The 22,242-nt window shown below is 39.7% G+C and overlaps 1 protein-coding gene across 1 annotated transcript; it reads left to right on the top strand.

The window, feature by feature from the left end:
- Nucleotides 1–399: 399 nt before the first annotated feature.
- LOC121393963 (vomeronasal type-2 receptor 26-like) lies at nucleotides 400–21,981 on the top strand. The gene is made up of 6 exons (XM_041563825.1): nucleotides 400–611; nucleotides 751–808; nucleotides 6,350–7,180; nucleotides 13,430–13,654; nucleotides 20,505–20,628; nucleotides 20,738–21,981. The coding sequence occupies exons 1-6, from the start codon at nucleotides 400–402 to the stop codon at nucleotides 21,634–21,636; spliced, it is 2,349 nt and encodes a 782-aa protein (XP_041419759.1). The 3' UTR covers nucleotides 21,637–21,981.
- Nucleotides 21,982–22,242: the final 261 nt, after the last annotated feature.

Below are 22,242 nucleotides of genomic sequence, written 5' to 3'. Positions count from 1 at the left end.
AGGGTCATGGAAGACAGGGTGACAGGGATGTACTGCTGAAGGTTCTCAATTCTAAGGAATATATTGAGGAAAGTAATGGGAATGATGGATTGTTGCTAATATATTATTGTCACTTAACCACTGTTTGTTTCTTTTAGATATTTACAGCTCATGACCCCCTAGGGTTCACTATGTTAGTCTTAGAATAAAAATACTGAAATAAAAACAGTATATTGGGTATAAATAAGTTGTTTTGCTATGTGGTGTAGAAAAGAATAACAGTCACAGCGTTTTCTCAAGGTATTATAAAAATAAGATCTGCTGGATGGATAAATTGAGTCTCATAGTGATTCCCTCTTCATAAACATGTTCTATCTACCCACAGCTTGATCTGTGCAGTGATACTTTCCCTTAGGAATCATGCTGATACTGACCGTTCTTCTGCAGATCTTTCCAGCAGCATCTGGTGTCAGTCACTATTCATCCCCTGGATGTGGTCTATGGAAAAACAATTACTCCAACACTTTCCAAGATGGGGATTTCATTGTTGGTGCAGTTCTTCAACTCAGTGATTTCCATTGGCGTTTTACTCCTTCACCAATTCAATATCAAACGAATATTATATGTATGAGGTATGTCCTTCATGTTTGTGTACTATGTATGTATTGAAATATATGTTAGTATTTCAACAGATATCCATAGACTATGTGCGTCCACTGAACCATTCCCAATCTCTCAATTCAACTGTTCAACTGTTTATTTTGTTATTAGTCTATCTTCTCCTGGCTTCCCTCCTCTCAAGATGAAACAGTCCTACATTGCTATACGGGTACAATTAAGTTCTTTAGAATAAAGCTTTTTTTATTTTTAAATGCAAATCCATTTCTTATCCCCATCGTAAGCAGCAGTCCTGTCCTGTTTTATGGCAGAGATAATATTTGTTCATCAGAAAAAGAAAGTGTCTCCTTTACTAATAGCGAAAAGGAAAAAAAAGTAATGGTGCCTAGTCAGAATCAAACTTATAGCTATAGTTTCAATAAGACCTTTTCCTTATCACTTTCCTATCTTTGGAGCTCTCCATATCTCTAGACATATTTGTTCAATCCTCAGAAGGATCACTGCCATCTGATCAGAGTGATTGTCACCCTGAACTGCAGTATGTGGGCAGAACCAAACAGAAGAGCAGAGTATTTAGACATAAAAGGTGCTGAACAAAGTTCTGGTAACCTGTTCCAACTAAGAAAGCAACAATTCATTTTCATAACGTTTGGACTTTACTTATATTTTTGAAAGCAAATTAGGCATAATAGTATCAGAGCATCATTTTTTCAGATTTCCAGATTTCTCTGCAGAGGCCCTTCTACTACGACTGGTTTCTGTTCTATAGCTTACTTTGGTCACCACCCTTAAAGGAGAACTAAAGCCTAACTAAAGAAGTAGGTAGAAATGTTGTACATGATGTTTTGTGCTTCTGTACCAGCCCAAGGCAACCACAGCCCTTTAGCAGTAAAGATCTGTGTCTCCAAAGATGCCCCAGTAGCTCCCCATCTTCTTTTCTGCTGATTCACTGATTCACATGCTCTGTGCTGCTGTCACTTACTGAGCTTAGGGAGCCACTCACAATATACAGTACACATAGAATAGAAATGTCACAATATAAGGCTGATTAGTAATTAATACACATAATTACTACATGGCAGCACAGAAACCAGTGCAATTAGCATCAGAATTGAATAATCAGCAAACCTGTAGCATCAGCTTATATTACAGCCAGGGAAGCTCATTTTCTGCTGGATAATTAGTGACGAGCCCTAAGCTTAGCTTCTCAACAGCCAATCAGAGCCCACTGAGCATGTGAGTGTCACAGACACTTTCCAAGATGGTGACCCCCTGTGACAAGTTTGAAGTCCTGGATCATTGCTGCTATTGACAAGCTCAAACTTTAGCCTCGTGCAATAAGTTCACTATATAAAATAGGACATTTTTAGCCACATTCATTTTTAGGGTTTACTTCTAATTTAAGAATAGAAACACCTTTTAAGCAAAATGTATTATATATTATTTCCTGTTATTTACATTGAAAGCTAAATTGAGCCAAGATCCACTTATGTATATAAATACTGTGTTTTGTTTGTTTGCTTTTTGCTCTGACTATTCGGTTGGTTCAGTGTTCATTACATTATTTTATGGAATAGATTCCGTACTTTATTAAGAACATACAACAAATTATATTAAAGTGATACTGTCATGGGAAAAAAAAAATTTCAAAATGAATCAGTTAATAGTGCTGCTCCAGCAGAATTCTGCACTGAAATCCATTTCTCAAAAGAGCAAACAGATTTTTTTATATTCAATTTTGAAATCTGACATGGGGCTAGACATTTTGTCAATTTCCCAGTTGCCCCAAGTCATGTGACTTGTGCTCTGATAAACTTGAATCACTCTTTACTGCTGTACTGCAAGTTGGACTGATATCAGCTCCTCCCTTTCCCCCCCAGCAGCCAAACAAACGAACAATGGGAAGGTAACTGTAACGAAGTCTCACCCTGGTGGTCTAGTGGGGGGATGGCAGGGACGCCTGCCGCCCCCTCGGAGGGGACTCCCGCCACGCCGCACCGATCCTCTTCTTGTGCCGGCTCTCCCCTAGTGCGCGCACGCATGCGCACTTCCGGATTTAAAGGCGCATGCGTGCTGACGTAATGACGTCAGCGCGCAATGGTGCCAAATTCAAAAGTATTAAAGGGGCATTCCCACAGTTGTCATTGCCCATGATAAGATTTGTTCCTGGTGCTTCTGAGCTTAAGCTATTTCTGTCTGAACCTGTTTGTGATTCCTGTTGTGACCCTTGCCTGGCTTTTGACTATTCTGACTTCTGGATCCTGACCCTTGCCTGATTACCGACTACCTCTCTTGATTAACCCTTTTTGATTGACAACCCGGTTTGACCCTTGCCTGCCTGATGATTCTTGATATCTGCCTGCCTCGACCCAGCCTGTCTGACCATCCGCTTGCCTTGACCTTTTGTACCGTGACCTTCGGCCTAAAGACTCTGCTAAACAGCCGTGCCCCTTCGCCAGCCAGAACATCTCGCCTTGCACCCCTCGTTAAGTCCAGGTGGAACCCAAGTAAGCTGAGGGCTCCTCCCGAAGCCCAACGGTGGTCACACTACTGGTGAAGCCGAGCCGAGACCAGGGTGCTTGGCATTTGTTCTGGTATCGGGTGCCGGCCGTGACAGTAACCAGATAGCAGCTGCCTAATACAAGATGACAACTGCCTGGTAGATCTAAGAACAGCACTCAATAGTAAAAACCCATGTCCCACTGAGACACATTCAGTTACATTGAGAAGGAAAAACAGCAGCCTGCCAGAAAGCATTTCTCTCCTAAAGTGCAGGCACAAGTCACATGACCAGGGGCAGCTGGAAAATTAACAAAATGTCTAGCCCCATGTCAGATTTCAAAATTGAATATAAAAAATCTGTTTGCTCTTTTGAGAAATGGATTTCAGTGCAGAATTCTGCTGGAGTAGCACTATTAACTGATACGGATTAAAAAAAACAAACATGTTTTCTGGTGACAGGATCCCTTTAACTAAAATATTTAATATACTGTTTAATTATGATATTTGATTATATCTCAAATTGTATCCAATATTAAACAGCACATCCTTTCGATTTTACCGTCATCTTCTGGTCTTCAAGTTTGCCATTGAAGAGATTAATAGAAGCTCATGGATTTTACCTAATGTTACCCTGGGCTACCAGATATTTGATTCTTGTGCAGCTGAACCTAAGGCTCTCTCTGGTGCATTGGACATAATCTCAGGAGCAAACTATAAAATCCCAAATTTTGCATGTTTGAAAATGAAAATGAAACTAATTGGCATTTTGGGAGACCTGTCGCATGTGTCGAGCTACCCTATAGCCCAGCTTGCAGGGATTTTCAAGTACCCACAGGCAAGTATTAATTTGTATGACTTAAAACCAGTTTATGGCATTTTAAGTGACAGAAAGGTCAGGGTTATCCACTTAAAGTCTGAGCAAACAAAACACAGTTTGCACAACCACACCACTCAGTTGTTGTCAATTACAAGTGTAAGCATACGTCAATATTTTATCAAGGATTAAAGTATAGTGGGAACTGTAGTGCAGGAGGTATTCTTAAAGATTGTGTAAATTAAATAAAATGGATGGTGTGATATTACCTTACAATAACACCTTGATAATTTGACACCTTAATTTTTACAACTCAAAGAATATCTTCTGTATGTCTTTATCTATGTCAGAACACATTCAGGATCTCCACACAGGTAGACACAGTGTCATCTAGAAGAACATGTTGGTCCCTGTAGTTAGATTATCTAGATAATGAACTGTTGTTTAGCTGTGCCCTAGGAATCAAATTACCTACATCACAGAGACCAAGCAATAACAGAAACCATCGATTTTTACTTATAAAAACAATATTCAAAAGTATATCCCACACAAGCCAATTCATTGAGCTCATGTTGAACAAGGAGGTAGACTGCCCTTTTAATGCCATGCCAAGTATCAAAGTTTGCTGATTTCCAATGCTACTTTTCTACACCCATTAAAAAAATATTCCTCTGCATATAAAGGCCTTTTGGTTGCCAAATGTCATGACAATTATAGTGTCTTTCCCGAGACCATGGCCACTGCTCCTCTTAGCTAGGGATGTCGCGGACTGTCCGCCGGCGAACTTGTTCGCGTCCGCCGCAAGTTCGCGAACGTCGCGCGACGTTCGCCAATAGGCGTTCGCGTCAAAATCGTTCGACCATTCGACCATTCGATCGCTAAAATCGAAGGATTTTCGTTCGAATCGAACGATCGAAGCCATTGGATTGAATGAAATCATTCGATCGAATGGCTTCGATCGTTCGATTCGAACGAAAATCGTTCGATCGAACGATTAAAATCCTTCGATCGTTCGAATCGAACGATTTTCGGATGTTCAAAGTTCGCGAACTGTTCGCAATTTTTGCCGGTGTTCACGAACGGCGTTCGCGAACACATTATCGGCGGTTCGCTACATCCCTACTCTCAGCTAAAAACTGCACTGGTCATGGGTAATTGTATTGAAGCTCCACCCTGCAATCTTCTTCCACTTCATGGATCTTCACGGTGACCCTGAGCTGGGTAGATTAAAACATTGGCTTTTTGCCTGTAAATTTGGCTTTTCACTTCATGCTCACCTGGACTGGGCCATTGAGAGGATCCAAGAAGACTAAGAAGATGGAAGAGTGATGGAAGAGTGGCGCTTCTAGTGTAGCTAATGCGGTTTTTGGAAACCAGTAGCTCAGTTATAATCATTGGAGGGTGCCTAACATTTAAAACTCCCCATTGATTATAGCTTTCCTTCTCCTTTAATCTTTCCTTTAGTCTAGTTCAAAATGTTGTGAATAAAATAGTTTTTTAAAGCAAAGTATTTAATTTACAAATATAAAAATATAAATTATTTGTCAAAGTAAGGGGTCTATTTACTAAAGTAAGGGGCTTATTTACTGAAATTTAGGTTTCCTTTTTTGCACACATCGTTTTTCATAGCTTTTTCAATTTCTCTAAGGGGTCTATTTATTAAAGGTTGAGTTTTGCTTTCTATAAAAAGTTTTTTTCACTAAAAAATTTTTAGTGAAAATTTTTTTTAGAGATTTATTATGCTCCAAAGCAGCAAAAATCCAAATCTGAAACCTGTCTAATCATGTAAAACTCAATGGCAAAGGTCATTTAAACATTTGAAGATGTTTTTTGCTTTCATGATTTTCAGGTGTTTTGGGGTATTTGATGCTGGTTTTCACTCTAAAACTTGATTAATTAAAGTTTTTAAGCCTATAAACTAGAAAAATACTGGTATTTGTAAAATCTAAAATTTTTGAGTTTTTTCTGATTTTTTCAAGTTTTTCTATTAGTTAATTACCGGTAGCCAAAATTGTGGATGGGAGTTGGGTTGAGTTTGTTTCTGGTAAAATATGTGAAAAGAAAAGAAGTTTTAGTAAATAGCCAAGATTCAAGATTTATTACTTGAAAAACCAGGAAAAAGTCAAATACAAAAAACTGGCAGGTAAAAGTTGTTAAGGTCCTATAGAAGTCAGTTGGAGCTGCACTGATCCTGTTAGACTATTTTCAAACAATTTGGACTCGACTTTTTAGAGGTTTTCGAGGTATCTTTTAGCACATCATTCATAGACTGGATATTTTAATAAATGTCATGGCATTCATGGTTTTAGAGAAAGGGAGTTTATTTTTGGTTTCAAAACCTAACTAAAACCACTAAAATGAGACTGTTGATAAATAGGCCTCCGCATGTTTATACTTACTTGCTGGTAAAATAACAAGTCATTATATTGTTTCCAGGTCAGCTATGGCACTACAGATCCCATTTACAACGACAGAATCCAGTTTCCATCATTCTATAGAACTGTTCCGAATGAAGTATCAGAAATGGATGGGATTGTGCAGATGCTGAAGCACTTTGGTTGGAAGTGGGTGGGCCTCATTATATCTGACAGTGAAAGTGGGGAACGAGCTCTTGACAGAATAAGGAAAGGCATAGAAAGTTATGGTGGTTGTGTTGCCTTTTCTATTTTCCTTATGGAGAAAGTTTATTTTTATTTACTTCTTAACCTTAAAACACTTTCTGATACAATTAATAAAGAGGGTGTTGATGTGATTGTTCTGGTTTTAACTCCAATGCACATCAATGTCATTATACGATTATTTTCTTTAAGACAAGTCAAAAGGAAAATTTGGCTCACATCCTCCTTTTTCCCCACTGTCATCCACTTTATAGATGGAAATGTTAAAACCTTACTAAATGGCACTTTGTCATTATCTGATCAGGGAGGAGAGATCCCTGGGTTTGAAACTTTTTTTTACAGAATGACTCCCATTAACTACCCCAATGATGATGTAATTACAACAATATGGGAAACATTACATGGATGCTCATTTACCGACTTTCTGAAGACTAATACAAGTGTTCCAGTTCAGAAATGTTCTGGCAATGAATCCCTGAATAATGAGGTTTTATCAACGTTTGGTAAATTTGACTTCAGAATTGGTTATCAAGTTTACACCGCAGTCTATGCACTGGCTCATGCCCTTCATAATCTGCTTTCTGTTCAAACACCAACCCATCACCTGGAACCTGCAGGAAGTCTAAATGATAAATTCAAGCCATGGAAGGTAGGTTTCATATTCCTGGAATCTTCTATTCCAGGAATAGAATTCTACTCTACTTCTAGTTCATGGGGGGCAGATATTCAAGCACAGGCTACACAGTAGATAACAGATAAGTACTACTATAGTTTATATAAACAAGCTGCTGTGTAGCCATGGGGGCAGCCATTCAAGCACAGGATACACAGTAGAGTTATTTAAAAAAAACAATTGGCCAGGGCCCCTACAAGTTATTATCATCATTTATTTATATAGCATCATCATCATTTATTTATATAGTGCGGTCAAGATACGCAGTGCTTTACTGCAGTTATAGCAAACAGGGAATAAATGGTGGATAACAAACAAGGATTACAATAGGGTTAGATTAGAGTTTACAAACTAAAGGTTAGGGTACAATTGAGACATTAGGATTGTATAAACACTTTGTCATTTTTGATACAGCAATGATTAATTAAGGTACATCGAATAGGCCTCTTTAAACAGATGGGTCTTTAAGGAGCACTTGAAAGTTTGGAAAGAAGGAGAAAGTCTGACAGCTTGTGGCAGAGAGTTCCAGAGAAAAGCAGAAGCCTGAGAGAAGTCTTGTAGACGAGAATGGGCAGAAGTGACCAGAGGAGAAGAGAGGCGAAGATCAGAAGCAGAGCGTAGGTTTCGTGAAGGAGTGTATTTGGAGATTAGAGATGAAATATAGGGAGGGGTTTCATTATTAAGGGCCTTGAATGTGAGTGTAAGTAATTTGAATTTGATTCTAGAAGAGATTGGGAGCCAGTGAAGGGACATACATATGGGAGCAGCTGATGTTGAGCGGTGAGATAGATGAATGAGTCTAGCGGCCGCGTTTAGAACAGATTGGAGTTGTGAAAGGTGACTTGTTGGAATACCTGTGAGGAGTAAGTTGCAGTAATCAAGGCAGGAGATGATGAGAGACTGAATCAGTGTTTTAGTTGATTCTGAACTGAGATAGGGTCGTATTCGAGCAATGTTGCGCAGTTGAATACGGCAAGATTTTGCAAGTGTTTGAATGTGTGGTGAAAAAGACAGATGAGAGTCTAAGATAACTCCTAGGCAGCCTGTGTGGTGGAATGAAAGGTAGTGTTGTTTATGGTGAGTGATATCTGAGGGACAGGGGAAGATCTTGGAGGAAATATAATGAGTTCTGTTTTAGAAAGGTTCAGTTTCAGGTGTCGCTGTGACATCCAGGAGGAGACAGCAGAGAGACAGTCTGTGACTTGGGAAAGGACAGAATTAGAAAGATCAGGGGTAGACAAGTAGAGTTTGGTGTCATCAGCATAAAGGTGATACTGAAGTCCAAATGATGGAGTTTTCCTAGTGAAGTTGCATAGAGCAAGAACAGAGCCTTGAGGAACTCCAACAGAGAGTGGGAAAGTAGTAGAAGTAGAGTTAGAGAAGGAAACTTTAAAGGAACGGTCAGACAGATAAGATGTAAACCATGAAAGAGCAGTGTCCCGAATGCCAGATGAGTGTAGAATGTCAAAGAGGAGTGTGTGGTCAACTGTGTCAAAGGCTGCAGAGAGATCTAGAAGGATTAGAATGGAATAGTGACCTTTAGACTTTGCCAATAGAAGATCATTGGTTACTTTGGTGAGTGCAGTTTCAGTTGAGTGTGATGGGCGGAAGTTATTAAAAAAACAATTGGTCAGGGTTATTTAAAAAAAACAATTGGCCAGGGCCCCTACAAGTTATTTAAAAAAAAAAAAAAAAAAAAATTTGCCAGGGCCCCTACGAATTATTAAAAAAAAAAAACAATTATCCAGTGCCCATAGAAGTGAAAAGAAAAAAGAAAATGCACTTACCTTAACCAGAGAGCTCAAATGCCAGTATCTTCCGTTTCCTATGCTCTGATTCGCCATTGAAATGTAAGTCCCGGTAAAGCCAAATAGTGATTGGATAAAGTAGAGGGGAGGTTCAAACTTCACCCATCCAATCCACATGCAGCTTTACCGGGACTTACACTTCATGGCGAATCAGAGCGCACAAAGCAAGAAGCAGCCATCGAAACTCTACCCCGCCCTCCCTTCCAGAGTTAGCAGCTCAATGATGGCAGGGGCCCTGCTATGCAAGTAAGTGCAGCACAGCTGGGCCCCCTTAGCTCCCCAAACCATCCGGGCCCGGAACAACAGTAACCCCTGTCCCCCTTGATGGCGTCCCTGATAGTAGTACTTATCTGTTATCTACTGTGTATCCTGTGCTTGAATAGCTGCCCCCATGGCTACACAGCAGCTTGTTTATTTAAACTATAGTAGTACTTATCTGGTATCTACTGTGTATCCTGTGCTTGAATGGCTGCCCCCATGGCTACACAGCAGCTTGTTTATATAAACTATAGTAGTACTTATCTGGTATCTACTGTGTATCCTGTGCTTGAATGACTGCCCCCATGGCTACACAGCAGCTTGTTTATATAAACTATAGTAGTACTTTTCTGTTATCTACTGTATATCCTGTGCTTGAATGGCTGCCCCCATGCTACATAGCAGCTTGTTTATATAAACTATAGTAGTACTTATCTGGTATCTACTGTGTATCCTGTGCTTGAATGGCTGCCCCCATGGCTACAAAGCAGCTTGTTTATATAAACTATAGTAGTACTTATCTGTTATCTACTGTGTATCCTGTGCTTGAATGGCTGCCCCCATGGCTAGTAAACAGCAGCTTGTTTATATAAACTGTAGTAGTACTTATCTGTTATCTACTGTGTATCCTGTGCTTGAATGGCTGCCCCCATGCTACATAGCAGCTTGTTTATATAAACTATAGTAGTACTTATCTGTTATCTACTGTGTATCCTGTGCTTGAATGGCTGCCCCATGGCTACACAGCAGCTTGTTTATATAAACTATAGTAGTACTTATCTGTTATCTACTGTGTATCCTGTGCTTGAATGGCTGCCCCCATGCTACATAGCAGCTTGTTTATATAAACTATAGTAGTACTTATCTGTTATCTACTGTGTATCCTGTGCTTGAATGGCTGCCCCCATGGCTACACAGCAGCTTGTTTATATAAACTATAGTAGTACTTATCTGTTATCTACTGTGTATCCTGTGCTTGAATGGCTGCCCCCATTCTACATAGCAGCTTGTTTGTATAAAGAATAGTGTTTCTACCAGTGCCGAGCAACAGTACATTATATAGTCATTCCTTCAAAACACTTAACTTTGTTGGTGTTACTGTTCCTTTAAAGTGGACCCGTCACCCAGACACAAAAATCTGTTTAATAAAAGTCTTTTTCAAATTAAACATGAAATCCAATTTCTATTTTTATTAAAGCATTCATAGCTGTTGTAAACTCATTTAAAAATCTCAGCTGTCAATCAAATATTGTCTGCCCCGCCTCTATGCCTAGGCATAGAGGTGGGGCAGACAATTGCTTTCACTTTCCATTCAGCACTTCCTACATGTCACTTCCCTCCACACATTCCCCCGTTCTCTTTACCCTTTAATTGTGTAACCAGGGCATGGGGATGGACATTCTGGTGCACAAACAAGATTCTGAGATGATACAAGGCTGGTCTTAATAACAGTGTCCTCAAAATGGCTCCTGCCTGTTTGTTATAATTATGAATTCCCAGACTGGAGGAAACAAGATTCAAATCATTTATATAGTGTAATTAAAGTTCATTTTGCTTGAATAATGTAATAAAATAGGATTTTGAATAATTTTTTTGGGTGACGGGTCCACTTTAAGCAAAAATAGTATGAATTTAATGAAGAATATTTTGTGACAAATATTTTAATATTTGTAGAGTAAAATACTCTACAGCTGGTTATTACACCATTCTGTCCACCACATGTCCATCTCTAATAAAACTATGGTGGACAATATGCTGCAATTGATCTTCATCCATTATCCTGTTCATTCATTTTATCTGCTTGTCTGACCTCAAGCCTATGTATCACATCACAAGACAACATTCAGTCTGGATAGCTCACCATTACTTTAACTGTACCCCTAAATGTGTGAAAAAAATGTATCTTTAAAAAGACGTGACCTTGCACTGAATATCATCAACCATCTGTTTTGCTTCTGGTAGGCAACAGTATGAGGTCCCAAGATCTTGATGGCTGCCCTGGCCCTGGGTTTCATAATAGAAAAAAAGAGAAAGAAAGTGTTTCCAATCAGCACTCGATGAGGTTTTACTAGTATTAAGTCAAACAGAGGGCATTAGTTCATTGGGCCATCCAACTAGAAACTCCAAACACCCATACTATTAAAATTTTCATGTTTAATTCATCATTTTAAATTATAAATAGTTAAATACATGCAAAATTTCATGGCAATCTAAATATCCAATACGAATACATTGAAAAATAGAAATGAGTTAATCAAGATGATATATTGAATAAATGCAGTTGATAAGTGAGAAAAGTCAGGCTGGTAAATTCATTCTGAGCCGTTTTTGCTGATACTTCATAAATCCTGTTAAAAATGGAGGAGGAAAAAGTGTCAAATTGATAGATATGTATTTGCTCCAAAGTTGCAGTATGAGATTTTGTTTGAGATGCCGCGTGCTGAAAATTGAAAAGTCAATAATGGCATCTGTAAAGAAACATTATACTATTAATTAGACGCCCAATTAATGCAACGAGTTCCGCTGCTATCAAAACGAAGACTTTCAATGGTGCTTACTAGACACACAGTCTTTTGTTAGCATTAACTCTTCCACGGTTTTATGATACCGTGGAAGAGTTAATGCTAACAAAAGACTGTGTGTCTAGTAAGCGGCTAACCCGGTGTATCTATTACGAAAGTCTTCGTTTTGACTCCCACATCACCTATGAGGGGCCTTAATGTGAACACTAATTCCCCCCTTCTTGGGCTTTTACTGCCCCACCTGGAATGGCTCTTATCAGCCAGAGCTTGGAGCAGGACACCACAGCCTGTGACCCCTTTCCACGTGACTAATTCCAGAGTAGTAAAGAGAGGTCTGTTATTTTGTATCTGATTTTGGTACTGGCAGAAATGTTTTTTTTCATGATACCTAGGCCTGTTTTATTAACTCTCACATGCCTGTATCATGACACATATAATATTAAATAAAGTATATAATAAAGCAATTGTCTTGCTGTAAAAACATTGCCATTCTTTCTCTAAAATAATAGAGAAATATTCAAAAAAAATTCAGATCGGGCAGTGGTGTGGGGTGGAATAGCACCCAGGAACTCTCAAAGATGAACCTAACAACGGGCAATGAGTTAGAATTCAAAGACCCTTTAAATAGTTTTAATTTTAAATGACGTCATCACGCCAGCATCGTTTGCACATACAGTAAATCTAGGAGATGCGCGCCGCACGCGCCATAGAGAACCCGGAAGCCATGACAGAAGGATCAATGCAGCGAGCGTCCCCGCCGGCTCCCTAGACCACCAGAGTCTTCACAGTTACAAGAACAGAGTAGAGGCAGTTTATTTTAATATACATGACACCCTTAACATGTTACTGCACAAAAACTAAAACACAATATTTTAGATCTGTAGACAGATTCCTGATGCAGAGGAACCTTGAAGCTACTGCCACCTCCAGAGCAAACAGTAGCTTTAAGGTTCACTAGGCATCTTCTGGCAATCCCTGTAATTGAGCAAAGCACTTTTCCCCCTCTCAACTGTGCTGGAATCCTGGGTTAAACCATTGCATTGTGGGAAAAATATTGTGATTGTGCTGGAAATTGCCCTTTGCTCACTGCACTTGTGGACACAGTGTTGGACTGGTCTGCCGGGGGGGCCGGGAAATTTCCTGTTAGGCCCCAGTCCCAGTGAGCCCCCTTGCTCTGTACTATCCCTAAACATCTTTGTGACATTTATATATGGTCCATGATTTAGTAAAAATATTGTATCATTTCTGTCTGGAGAAGTGCCTAGATCCAAAATGTATTATATTATGTTATTTTTATCTATATTTGCTTGTGATGTTATTAAACACAGGGCTACTAGATCATTCCCTTATTAATTACTCTTATCTCTGTGCCACTAGCTGCAACATTTTGTCTTTACTTGTACAAATGACACAAGCATTTTCACAATTGTGTTGGCACTAACTTGTTTTTAGCCTTTTAGCACTATTGTTACCATCTAAGCCACTAGTACCATCAAGAAATCTGAATGTGGTGGGTGGGCCCTTTGCACCAGTTTCTTTGGTGGGCCCACACTGCTCCAGTCTGACCCTGTGGAACATACTGTATATCTGCCTTATGATCTTAAAGAAAACTGACTCTTCCTTTCTATTTATTTTAGTTAAATTCTTTTATTCACAATGTGACGTATAAAACTCCTTCTGGAAACATCTTGTTCTTCAAAGATAATGGAGACCCTCCAGCTCGTTTTGACATTGTTAAGTGGTTCTTCTTAAACGATGATTCTGTTTTACGCAGTAAAGTTGGAAGTTTTGATGAGTCAAATAAACAGAATTACCTTTACATTAATTCCAGTGCTAATTTGTGGAGTCCATTCTTCACAGAGGTAAAGCTCTAACAGTTATACACCTATACTGATACACAATGATTCTTTTATTTGTCTGTAGTAGACACTGACTGCCAAGAGTTCATGATCTGTTATCCACAAAAAACCCAAATCCTTCTCAGTCAATGAGGCCACCAAAACATTTACATTAAGGGGGATATATATGAATGAAACGCAGTGAAAAGTACGTATACTTTAGAATATTCTTTGTAACCTCGAATAGTCTGCATTTATTAAAAAATAAAACAAAAAAAGTTGTTAGAAAAAAACTCATCAAGTAAAAGCTGGTGAATTTGTATAGAAGCCAATGAAAATGTTCTCTGAGAACTTTATTTATTTATTTTACCAGTTTGTTAAAACATATGCAATTTTCAGCCTCATTTTCCAATGAAAAAACGTGCATTTCGTGGCTTTTTTTTTATAATTAAATGAAAATAAAGTCATCCTAACTCCCATCTCCAAATTGAACTCATTTATCAAAAAGTCAGTGTGGGAAAAGTCTTGACAGAATCTCGTGAAAATTCATATTGTACGACTTTTTCTAAATGGGCGTTTGAATCGTACAATTTTTTCAGATTATCATACAAAAACTTCTTCATGACATTGGAAGGTTTTAGCTGGAGTATTATTCGACTCTCAGGCATTCAACAAGGTCTTTTCCAGTCTCTCAGACTTTACGCACTTCTAATATTGCAAACCTAATTCACATAAAACCAGCACCCTCCCTGCCTTTCTCATGTGCCCTCTGGAATGTACGGTCAATCTGCAATAAACTAACAGCAGTCCATGACCTCTTTGTAGCTAAATCCTTTCACCTTCTTGCAATCACTGAAACATGGCTCTCCCCCTCAGACACTGCTTCACCTGCTGCCCTCTGCTATGGAGGCTTCTCACTTAGTAACACTCCTAGACCGGATGGCCGACATGGTGGTGGGGTGGGATTTCTTCTCTCCCCCAAATGTAGGTTTCAAAATCTAACTACACCGACTTCTCTCTCCTTCACTTCTTTTGAAGTCTACAGCATACGTTTGTTTTCTCCAATCTCTCTGTGTGTTGCTGTTATATATCGCCCCCTGGTCCCTACTCCACCTTCTTGGATCACTTTGCTGCCTGGCTTCCATACTTTCTCTCCAATGAGACACCTGCTCTCATTTTAGGGGACTTCAACATCCCCATTGACAACTCTGCTTCTGCTGCCACCTCTAAACTTCTCTCTCTAACAACTTCATTTGGTCTCTCTCAGTGGACCGACTCACCTACCCACATCGAGGGTCATGCTCTTGACCTTATATTCTGCCACTCATGCTGCCCATCCAACTTAATTAAATCTCCCTACCCTCTGTCTGACCATCATCTACTCTCCTTTCAGATACTGCTTTCACCTGCACCTTCACAACCATCTCTCTCTACCCACACGTACAGAAACCTTAATGCCTTTGAACCACAACAATTATCAACAGTATCAGCTCAATCCATATCTCAAATTAATACTCTCTCTGTCCCAATATTGCAGCTTCTCTCTACAACAATGCCCTTTCAACAGCACTTGACTCCCTTGCACCTTCTACCACCCGTCACAGCCGGCCAGCTAAACCCCAACCCTGGCACACTAGTGTAACTCGGTACCTCAGAAGATGTAGTAGATCAGCTGAGCGACGGTGGAGAAAGTACTGATCCTGACTTCATCCACTTCAAATTTATGCTCTCCTGCTATAACCGAGCTCTATCATTAGCCAAAGAACAATACTTCTCTTATCTAATATCTACTATGTCCTCCAAATCACAGCAGCTGTTTGCCACATTTAACTCACTCCTATGCCCCCCTCCACCCCTCCACCTATTAATGTTACCGCCCAAGACCTTGCTCATTTCTTTAATGAAAAAATCGATCTCATTAGGCTGAGCATACCGTCCGACAACAATCTCAGACCAACGTGCAGTCCACTCACATCTACTTTGCACTCCTTCACCCCTGCAACTCTAGATGAAGTTAGAAAATTTCTAGCCAGCTCAAAACCCATCACCTGCTCCCTTGACCCCATACCCTCTCGCCTTCTCCACCCAATCTCTGATACACTCTCTCCTGCACTTACCCACCTATTTAATCTTTCACTCTCTACTGGTACCTTTCCATCATTATACAAACAAGCACTAATCACTCCTATCCTCAAAAAACCTTCCCTTGATCCCAGCTCTCCCACTAACTATCAACCGGTCTCCCTTCTTCCATTCACATCCAAATTACTAGAAAGGCTTGTTTACAAACGCCTGATCCAGCATCTCACTCACAACTCCCTCCTCGACCCCCTGCAATCTGGCTTCCGCCCATCACACTCGACTGAAACTGCACTCACCAAAGTAACCAATGATCTTCTATTGGCAAAGTCTAAAGGTCATTATTCCATTCTAATCCTTCTAGATCTCTCTGCAGCCTTTGACACAGTTGACCACACACTCCTCCTTGACATTCTACACTCATCTGGCATTCGGGACACTGCTCTTTCATGGTTTTCATCTTATCTGTCTGACCGTTCCTTTAAAGTTTCCTTCTCTAACTCTACTTCTACTACTTTCCCACTCTCTGTTGGAGTTCCTCAAGGCTCTGTTCTTGGCCCCCTGCTGTTCTCGCTCTATACAACTTCACTAGGAAAACTCATTCAGTCATTTGGTCTTCAGTATCACCTTTATGCTGATGACACCAAACTCTACTTGTCTACTCCTGATCTTTCTAATTCTGTCCTTTCCCAAGTCACAGACTGTCTCTCTGCTATCTCCTCCTGGATGTCACAGAACCACCTGAAACTGAACCTTTCTAAAACAGAACTCATTATATTTCCTCCAAGATCTTCCCCTGTCCCTCAGATTTCACTCACCGTAAACAACACCTCCTTTCATTCCACCACACAGGCACGCTGCCTAGGAGTCATCTTAGACTCTCATCTGTCTTTTTCACCACACATTCAAACACTTGCAAAATCTTGCCGTATTCAACTGCGCAACATTGCTCGAATACCACCCTATCTTAGTTCAGAATCAACTAAAACACTGATTCAGTCTCTCATCATCTCCCGTCTTGATTACTGCAACTTACTCCTCATAGGTATTCCAACAAGTCACCTTTCACAACTCCAATCTGATCTAAACGCGCCGCTAGACTCATTCATCTATCTCACCGCTCAACATCAGCTGCTCCCATATGTATGTCCCTTCACTGGCTCCCAATCTCTTCTAGAATCAAATTCAAATTACTTACACTCACATTCAAGGCCCTTAATAATGAAACCCCTCCCTATATTTCATCTCTAATCTCCAAATACTCTCCATCATGCAACCTTTGCTCTGCTTCGCCTTACTTCTCCTCTGATCACTTCTGCCCATTCTCATCTACAAGACTTCTCTCGGGCTTCTGCTTTTCTCTGGAACTCTCTGCCACAAGCTGTCAGACTTTCTCCTTCTTTCCAAACTTTCAAGCGCTCCTTAAAGACCCATCTGTTTAAAGAGGCTTATTCGATGTACCTTAATTAATCATTGCTGTATCAAAAATGACAAAGTGTTTATATAATCCTAATGTCTCAATTGTACCCTAACCTTTAGTTTGTAAACTCTAATCTCAAGGTCCTTCTAACCCTATTGTACTCTGTAATCCTTGTCTGTTATCCACCAACTGCAGTAAAGCACTGCGTATCTTGACAGCGCTATATAAATAAATGATGATGATTCAGATTTTTAGCAGAATTGTTGTTTAATACATCTCTAAAAATGCAAGTGTTTTTTCTAAGTGTTCCCTCTAAAAAACTCGACCAGAAAAAATTGAAGCCTCATAAATAGGCCTCAGTGGGAGAACTCTCATTTATGTTATTTATATATGTATTTATGTATAACCCTCCATTTGCTGCTCAGTTCTCCAATTTATTAAAATCTCTGATTGGAAGTTAGAATAGTTTTGCATAATCCATTATCATCTGCAAAACTAGAGTAAATGCAATTCCATGTATTTGCTAAAACATTGGCATACATCTGCTGAGTAGTATTGTTGCTAAAGCATTCAATTCGTTTTAATTATGAGAAAGCAATAATAGAACATGACCAGATAGAGTCTTATTACCATAGAGAAATCTGTTTTGCAAATCTGATACGAGTAAAGCTGACTCGAAATCTCTATTTCATTTTATTTCAGAAACTATTGTAGAAATATATAGAGTTTGGAAAGCAAGTGAGCCTTATAGAAGTTATTTATAGTGATAGGCGAATTTGCGGCGTTTCGCTTCGCCGAAAAAAAATGTGTGAAATTCGCGAAACTGTGAAAAATTCTGGAAAACAGCGCCGGCGTCTCGTTTTTGACGCCGGCGCCCGTTTTTGATGGCAAATTTTCGTCGCGGATTCGCGCCTGGCGAATAAATTCGCCCATCACTAGTTATTTAGGTTATACATTTGTGAGGAGGGTAATGAACCCTATTATCAGACAGGGATTGCTCCTTGAAAATGACTTTTATATTTGACTATTTTAATTGTTTTCTTTCCAAAACTAGTTATAAAAGCTCCCTTCAGAAGCAATGTCCATGATCATAGCCTGGTACACACAAAATACACATGAACTCTTAAAATGTTTATGAAGATTCTCATTTATCGAGGTCATGATATACAATATTCAGTGATGGGTGAATTTCTCCTGTTTTGCCGCAAAATTTGTGAATTTCCTGCTAAATTCACGAAACACAAATTTTGACGACAGCGCTATATTTTTTGGACGCTGCCGACAATTCCGATGCTGGCGACAATTCTGATGCCCATTAGTCAATGGCCGTGTATTAATTGTCACCGGTGTCAGAATTTTAGCCGGTGTCAGAATTGTTGCCGGCATGAAATTTTTTTTTACACCAGCGCATTTTCGTGAATTTATTCGCAGACTGTGAAACATGCAGTGAATTCACATCTGCCAAATAAATTCGCCCATCACTAACAGTATCTAGTAGAATTAATTCAAAGGCAACTGGACATTTAGAGTTTTACTTGAAAAAGTTTTACCACTCATCCGAGTGGCTTCTTTAGTTTAACTGAAGTGGTAGGGAATTCCCGGGCAATTAAACCCTTCAGGTTAGTACAGTCACAGATATCCAATCACAATGGTTCCATCAAACTTCAGTAAGTGTTAGATGAAACTCACAGATGTGTGAAAGTGTGATCCAGTCACAGTGGTACCATGATTGTCATTGAGGCAGGTGTTAATCTTTCAATATACATGACTGGAAGTTGTGAAGCCACTGGGGTAAGGAAGTCAAAGCAGCATTGTAGGTTCATGATAAATGGTGTTGCAAGACCCCTCCTCTGTTCAGGGATGATTTCAACCCATTTGTCCTCTCAATCCAAAATCTGCACATTGCTGTCTTCAAAGGAGTAGTTAGATGTGAGATGTAGATAGACTGCTGAGTATAGTCCTAAGGATTTAGCCCTTCTATGTTGGGCCATTCACTTACAAAGCGCTTGTTTTGTCTCCCTAATGTACAGATTGGAGCACTCTTCACTACACTGGACAGCACAGGGCTTTGGTGTTTGGTCTTTAGGGTGCACCAACTTCTGTCTTAGGGTATTGCTGGGTTTGAAATACACAGGAATGTGATGTTTCTTGAAAATCAGTTTTTCTGATGTTCCAGCCACATATGGGATGACTATGCTATGCTCCTTCCCTCTATTTCTTGGTTTGGTCATTTTGCTTGGCTTTGATTTTATTTTGATAACGGCTCATTACTGGTATCCTCAAATTTCCAGATCTCCTTTCAGATATTTGTATTTTTTCTCTTTTCCTGCTGCACTGATTGCCACAGTTTCAGCTCCGATGGTGTAAAGTTCCTGCAACCCCCAGTTTATGTTCCAGAGGGTGATGGGAATCAAACAACAAATACTGATTGGTGTGAGTGGGTTTCCTATTTACTTCAATATCCAGGTTTCCCCACTCTTTGATAACCATTACATAATCCATATCTCCCCAAGTGAACTTGATGCTTTTGTTCACCGAGTTTATGCGAACCTTATGTGCTTTAATTTTGACCCACATGTCAGCCACATGTCTGAACCAATGACTTGGTGCTATTCCATTGAAGGTATTCAGGGCTATCTTTTCCATTTCTGAAACATAAAACTGGGGGTTATAAGAACTTTACACCATCTGGCTGAAATTGTACCAGTAGCAATGCTTTTAAGTGTAAGGTTTACAACAGGGAGCCGCTGTAACTGAGGATAGCCACTCCATGGGGAGTGGATATGGTGGATGCCCAGGGGTGTAGCCATAGGTGATTGAAGGCAAAGACATGATGATAGTAGATTTAATGGCAGCCAGAATACAGAAAACAAAAGGCAGGAACAGGCAAAATACATTCAATGACTCAGCCCTGAGCAAGGCCCAGGGCTGGGATTATAAAGGGAAGGTGATTGGGAATAGGAAACACATGAGGGTAATGAGAAGGGAGGAGACAAACTGGGAACAGGCAGATAAACGGAACATCAAAGACAAGAGTTCAGAATCAGCCTCAAGAGCTCCCACTGCCTCATGAGGTAAATGCAGCAAGTGTCCAGAACAGCATAAACAAGAGTTTGAGTCCCGGGCTGATTCTGACAGTAAGTTATATGGGGTCTGCAAGAGAAAAGATGTTAGTACTAATGCAATAGATAAGGCTTTCAAAATGAAACAATTATACCTAAAAAAGTTGAATTATGTCAGTACAAAAGTGACAAAGACAATCAGCTTTACAATTCCTAAAATATGAAACACAGCAGTGAAAAGGTGAGGACTGATGTACTCAAATATAATGTGTCACTTGTATGTCTATTTTTTTTTTCTTCGTATATTATTGAGATTCCACGGTCCCTATGCAGTGACCCTTGTTCCCCAGGATACAGGAAGTCTAAAATAGAAGGGGAACCCCCTTGTTGTTATGACTGTGTCCAGTGTGGAGATGGGGAAATGTCTAATACTACAGGTAGGAACAGCCAATGACAAACACAGAATGTAGATATACATAGGAAATAAAAGTCAAAACCAATTGGAATAAAAGTGATTTTTACTACATGTAATATTATGAATTTCAGATGCAATGACTTGTGTAAAATGCCCTGAAGACCAGAAGTCCAATGAGCAGAAGACTGACTGTGTTCCTAAAGCTCTTAATTACCTTTCTTATGTGGATACTCTGGGGGTCAGTTTAACTTCAACTGCCATATTTCTCTTCATCACAACTTCTGCAGTGTTGGGAATCTTCGTAAAATATTGGGACACTCCTATTGTAAAAGCCAGTAACCGAAATCTCAGCTGTCTCCTCCTCATCTCCCTCATGTTGTGTTTCCTCTGCACTTTATTGTTCATTGGGCACCCAACTAAAATATTTTGTCTTGTTCAACAAGTGGCATTTGGAGTTATTTTTACTATTTCTGTTTCTTCTGTGTTGGCTAAAACCCTGACAGTTATTATTGCCTTCAATGCCACAAAGCCTGGGAGCAAGCTGAAGAAGTATGTAGGATTCAAACTGTCCATTTTAGTTGTCTTTGTATGTTTTTTGGGCGAGTCTATAATCTCTGTTGTATGGATGGCCTCCAGTCCTCCATTTCCAGATGTTGATACTTATTCTGAAGCTGACACCATTATCCTACTGTGTAATCAAGGATCTATCATTTTTATCTTCTCTATAATTGGATACATTGGAGCTTTGGCAGTGATGAGCTTCATTGCCGCATTTCTAGCCAAGGATTTCCCTGACCGATTTAATGAGGCTAAAAACATCACTTTCAGTATGTTGGTGTTCTGTAGTGTGTGGGTGACATTTGTCCCTGCATACCTGAGCAGTAAGGGGAGTAGAATGGTGGCTGTTGAGATATTTGCCATCTTGTTCTCTAGTGCAGGCCTACTTACCTGTATATTTGCCCCCAAATGCTACATTATTTTTCTTAGACCTGAACTGAACATAAGAGAGATTCGTGTCAGAATTACTTAGTTTCTGATGCAATCCCTCATTTTGACCTAAAAGCAGAGATTTGCTTGAGGTACTTGAGTGTAGCAGTTAATTATACAATACCTAAAGCCAGATCTCAGTAAAGAAATCTTTTATTGTTATAAACATGAAACTCTGGAAGTCTTCCTCTATTTGCACCAAGGAAGTCATGTTAGTAAATGCCAATAACAATTCAGCAACTATCTGAGATATCACTTAGAGCTAACCCAGCCATGGACTGTAAAATGATTGTACGTCAAAAAATAAGGCAAGATCACCATAGAAAACATTCTTTGCTTTGTCAATTTTTTTTGTCTAAATAATGCCTTAAATCCATGGAAATTAATATCAGAAACAGTAAAAAGGAAGAACTCCATGTCAGTACTTAAAGGGATAGCCCCTGCTCCCATTAGAAGGACCCTCCCCAAGCCTTTAAAAGGCCAACCACACCCACTTACCGGCATCTTTGTAACAAGCTCTCAAATTATGGGAAAAAAGGGTGGGCCGCACTGACATGGAGTTCATCTAGGAAAGGAAGATCATGGTAAGTGTGAAATAATCTTCCTTTTTCTCTAGACGAACTCCATGTCAGTACTCATCGGGATGTAG

This window comes from Xenopus laevis, chromosome 5L (assembly GCF_017654675.1).
Source record: "Xenopus laevis strain J_2021 chromosome 5L, Xenopus_laevis_v10.1, whole genome shotgun sequence".
Lineage (NCBI taxonomy): Eukaryota > Metazoa > Chordata > Amphibia > Anura > Pipidae > Xenopus > Xenopus laevis.
This window is presented reverse-complemented; position numbering and strand designations above follow the sequence as displayed.

Coding starts and splice junctions, on each gene's coding strand:
- LOC121393963 (XM_041563825.1), top strand. CDS start 400: ATGCTGATACTGACCGTTCTTCTGCAGATCTTTCCAGCAGCATCTGGT. Junction 7,181..13,429: donor ATAAATTCAAGCCATGGAAG/GTAGGTTTCATA, acceptor TATTTATTTTAG/TTAAATTCTTTTATTCACAA. Junction 20,629..20,737: donor GGAAATGTCTAATACTACAG/GTAGGAACAGCC, acceptor TATGAATTTCAG/ATGCAATGACTTGTGTAAAA.